The sequence below is a fragment of the Colletotrichum karsti genome (genome assembly GCF_011947395.1).
Source record: "Colletotrichum karsti strain CkLH20 chromosome Unknown Scaffold18, whole genome shotgun sequence".
NCBI classification, from domain to species: domain Eukaryota; kingdom Fungi; phylum Ascomycota; class Sordariomycetes; order Glomerellales; family Glomerellaceae; genus Colletotrichum; species Colletotrichum karsti.
Window position 1 is genome coordinate 272687 of NW_024065918.1, and position 3764 is coordinate 276450.

The 3764-nt window shown below is 59.2% G+C and overlaps 1 protein-coding gene across 1 annotated transcript; it reads right to left on the reverse strand.

Moving 5' to 3' along the window:
- Positions 1 to 616: 616 nt before the first annotated feature.
- CkaCkLH20_06173 (catabolite repression protein crec) lies at positions 617 to 2826 on the reverse strand (the record flags this gene model as incomplete). Its single annotated transcript, XM_038888890.1, has 7 exons — positions 617 to 678; positions 743 to 818; positions 873 to 1061; positions 1128 to 1413; positions 1465 to 1841; positions 1896 to 2063; positions 2113 to 2826. The coding sequence occupies 7 exons, from the start codon at positions 2824 to 2826 to the stop codon at positions 617 to 619; spliced, it is 1872 nt and encodes a 623-aa protein (XP_038745691.1).
- Between the last annotated feature and the right edge of the window lie 938 nt (positions 2827 to 3764).

The following is a 3764-nucleotide window of genomic DNA, read 5'->3' on the forward strand; positions in this document are numbered from 1 at the left end:
GTTTAGCCACGCGCGCAAAACCGTTCGACTCTCCTTCCGGCTTCTTTTCGTGGTGGACCGGGGACGAACTCTCACCCGCCGGCTTTCCGCATGCAGACCAGACACATGGGTCGGCGTCCAGCAGGCCAGAGTCGGGTGCGAGCGGCGGCGGCGACGCGGTTGGTGGAACCCCCACGCACGCAGGCAAAACACATTGGACAGGACCCCCAAGGATCCAAGGATCCAAGGACCTAAGCAAGGGACCACGGGCCAGCCATGCCATGCCAGCCCACCACGGAGCCGCATCTCGATTGTGTGAGTATCCAATGCACACTTTGTGTCTCAAAAAGGGTCCTTCAGGATGTGAAGCTCCGACCTCTTGACCCTCATTCACATGCAGATCGAACGTCATGATGACCTGGTCCTCATGAGAGACGCGTACATCACCATCTCATCTGAACTGCCACACCGCGCCGGTCACACACAAGTCTCGCACTTGCATGATTCGCGATGACGGAATTTGAAGCATAACTGCTCGTGGCATTTGGGGGTTCTACCTTTGGATAGGCTGCAGTGGCTCATCCTATATCCAAGCTCCAATATTTGCATCAGAAACAAATCGTAAAGTCTACCGCATCTAAGGTGCGCCCTCCGTCGGCACCGGGGCATCTGTCGGCCTGTTCCACGTCCGGATGTGTCCTGTGTTTGGTCCGGTCAGCATGACGGCTCCGTAACTCTTCCTGCCGGCGTGAGGTCAACTTACCTGACTTGCAGCTAGTGATGATGGCTTCTTCGGTGAACTCAAGCCAGCAGAGAGGGTGGGTATCAAGTGCTTTGGACTACGGACACGTCAACACATGGAATTCACATAATGACAGAAGCTTTTAACGCACCGATACAGGGGGTAGCATGGGAATTCGCGCTCTTGGTTCGACCGGATGAACAACGCTCTCCTCGTCAACCGCACCTCCCGAGACGGTCGAGTTGGATCGAATCCGGCTCGCTGCTGTGTTCGCTGTTTCTTGTCTCTGCAGGGGATTGGCGAACCGTGATGACACGGAGCCCCGGTGGTGGACGGAAGCCTATTGCCGTCAGTCTCTTTCTTGCTCTCTCTCCGGAACCCAGCAACCGAGTCAAGAGTCACGTACCGCCTTGGGTCGGTGAAGCATGCCGACGTTGAAATCCCACAGGCACAACCTGCAGTCCTCGCCGACGCTTCCGAAGCGATAGTTTCGGTCGTCGCACCGCCACGGGTCGAAGGCGACGGATGTGACCCATGATTGGTGGCCTTGGCAGCGCGCTACGATGCAGGAGTCCACGACGGACCAGATGGAGATGAGGTCGTCTTGGCCGCCGGTCAATACGTACTTGCCGTCCGGGGACCAGCAGACGCTGATGAAGCCGCCGTAGTACGAATGGTAGAGATCGAGCATTCTGTTACGCGTCAGTGAATACAATCTCAGAGGGCGGGGGTACCAAACATACTCCTCCTTCAGGTAGTCGATGATACGGAGCGAGCCGTCCTCCGAGACCACGGCCAGATGCCGGTTGTCCGGGCTAAAGGCGAAGGCGTTGATGCGCTGGTTGGACAGTTTCCAGGATGCCACCGGGTTCGTCTTTTGGTTCTTGGAGTGGACCGATTTGTTGATCTGGATTTTGAGGTTGTGGTTGACGCCGTTCGTCGACTCGCTCTCGCCGTTTGTCGTACCATTAGCAGCCAGCTCTTCCTCTGGCGAGAACTGCGCATCCTCCTTGTCCTTGTCGTACACGACCAGAGCTCCGTCCATGTGCGCCGCTAAAAACAAGCTCTCAGAGCCGGGAATCCATCTGATTTCGGAAACTGGCGTGCTGTTGATGATGCCCTGCGAAAGTCAGTCTTGCGGGCCGTAGAGAGAGTCCTGAAGCTCGCGACCTACGTTCTTGTTCAGACGAGTGTAACGCTGCGAAACGGGCTCCCACCAGATAATCTCGCCGGTGGAGAAGCCCATGATGACATCAATGTGGGAGATGCTCTTCGTGATCGAGTTGACGTCGTGGCAGAGACAGTGGGCCTTGGTGAACAGGATCTTGGTCAAGTAGTCGGCCTTCTCCGTGTCAGTGTCACTTCTGGTTGTCATATACTGCATCTCTTACCTTCGTCGGCGATGACAAGTCCAGCCATTGGAACGCGCGATTGATGTTGGCGAACGCAAAGACTCCGTCCGACGGCCGTTCCTGAAGTTTCTTGGCCAAGCTCTCGTTTACGATTACTCTAGAAATGAAAGACGAATTGCTCTTGGTCATGTTGTTCTTCGGCTTCGGCACCTTCTTCTTGGCCGCATCCTTGGTATTAGCAGGCGCAAGCGCCGTGTTGCCGTCGCCGAACGCCGGCGCCGAGACCATGGGCAACGACGTCTGCGGCCCGTCGCTCACGGAGGTCCCGGCGCCGCCATCGCTGCTCAGCTTCGCGTCGGTCGAGTACCGGTCCTCGAAGGGGTGTTCCTTGATGTCGCCCGACAGAGAGAGCGTCGTGGCGGAGGAGCCCTTGTAGAAGAAGGGCGGCGCGGCGCGCATGTCGAGGCTTATGAGGGAGAGCTTCGTGCCGGCGGAGGCGGGCTGGGGGTTCGTGGCGAGCGGGTTCGGGTTCACGACGGGAGCTTCGGAGGGGTGAGGCGGGGGCGTCGCGAGGTGGAGGTCCTCCTTGAGGACGTAGGTTCCCTCGCCGACCAGGAATTGGTACTCCGGACCCTCGGGGTTGGAGAGGATGTTGTTCGTCTCGATCATGGGAGCGATGCCAGCGCCCATTGCGCCATAGGCGCCGGCATGCGAGGGGTATCGCGGGGGAGGGGGGAGGACGCTGAAGTCCATGTCGCACGAGGCAGTCTGTCAGCCGGTGTTCTGATGGGTGTTGTGGGAGAGCTTGGCTGTGCGCCTGTAGGGCTGGGAGGTTGTGCGATGGGTCGTACGAGGGTTCGGCTGACGGGAAGGGACATGATAAGGTCGGCACGGGGTACTCACAACATGACGGGCGATCAGATATGCTCGCTCGCGCGCAGGGACGTTACGACTAGGAATTGGACGGGCACGGAGCCACGGCGGATTGGCACACGACAGGCGCGGGAAAGAGGACGGTTGAGGTTATCAATGTCGGGGTTCGGGATGGTGGTTCGTCGTCGGCTCCGCCGCACGTCACTGGCGGCTGCGGTGGAGGTCCCCAAGAGCGCCGGGGGCGGTGGAGGCGCAGAGAGAGGGCGGCAAGGCACGTTTCGGGAGGGTCTCACGGCTGGCGGATATGATGTGAGGTTCGGCGAGGTTGTGAGGCTTCTCGCAGGATTCGGTGATCGGATGACAGCGAGGTCGTGGCGGGAGGATTGGGCAGAGGAGGTGTGGTGCGCGACGGCGACCAGACGAACTCAGGACGCAGCTAGTTTCCCTGACGGGGTGCTGACTTTATGCAAGGGCAGAGAGGAGGTGTCCAAAGTCCAGAGTCGGCGCCGGGAAGGCTGGTTTAAAGTGTTGGAAGCTTGGGTTGGTCTGGTCGAAGTGGTTGGCTGGAGAAAAGGTGATCAACCCCAACCCAGCGACGTGCTGCTGGTTCTGGTTCGGTCCCCGCCTTCCCATTGCCCCGGGGTGGTGGTCATGTTCTGCGACCTGGTCCTGGGATAAGCCATCCAAGTTGGCCATGGCCATTTGCCCATCCAATATCGAGGGCAGCAGGGCACCTGCAAAGGGCAGGTCAGCCTGGGGTCCGGAGAAGGATTGCTGCGACGTGAGTGGTGGGAGGGGAACACCACGCCCACCTCCAG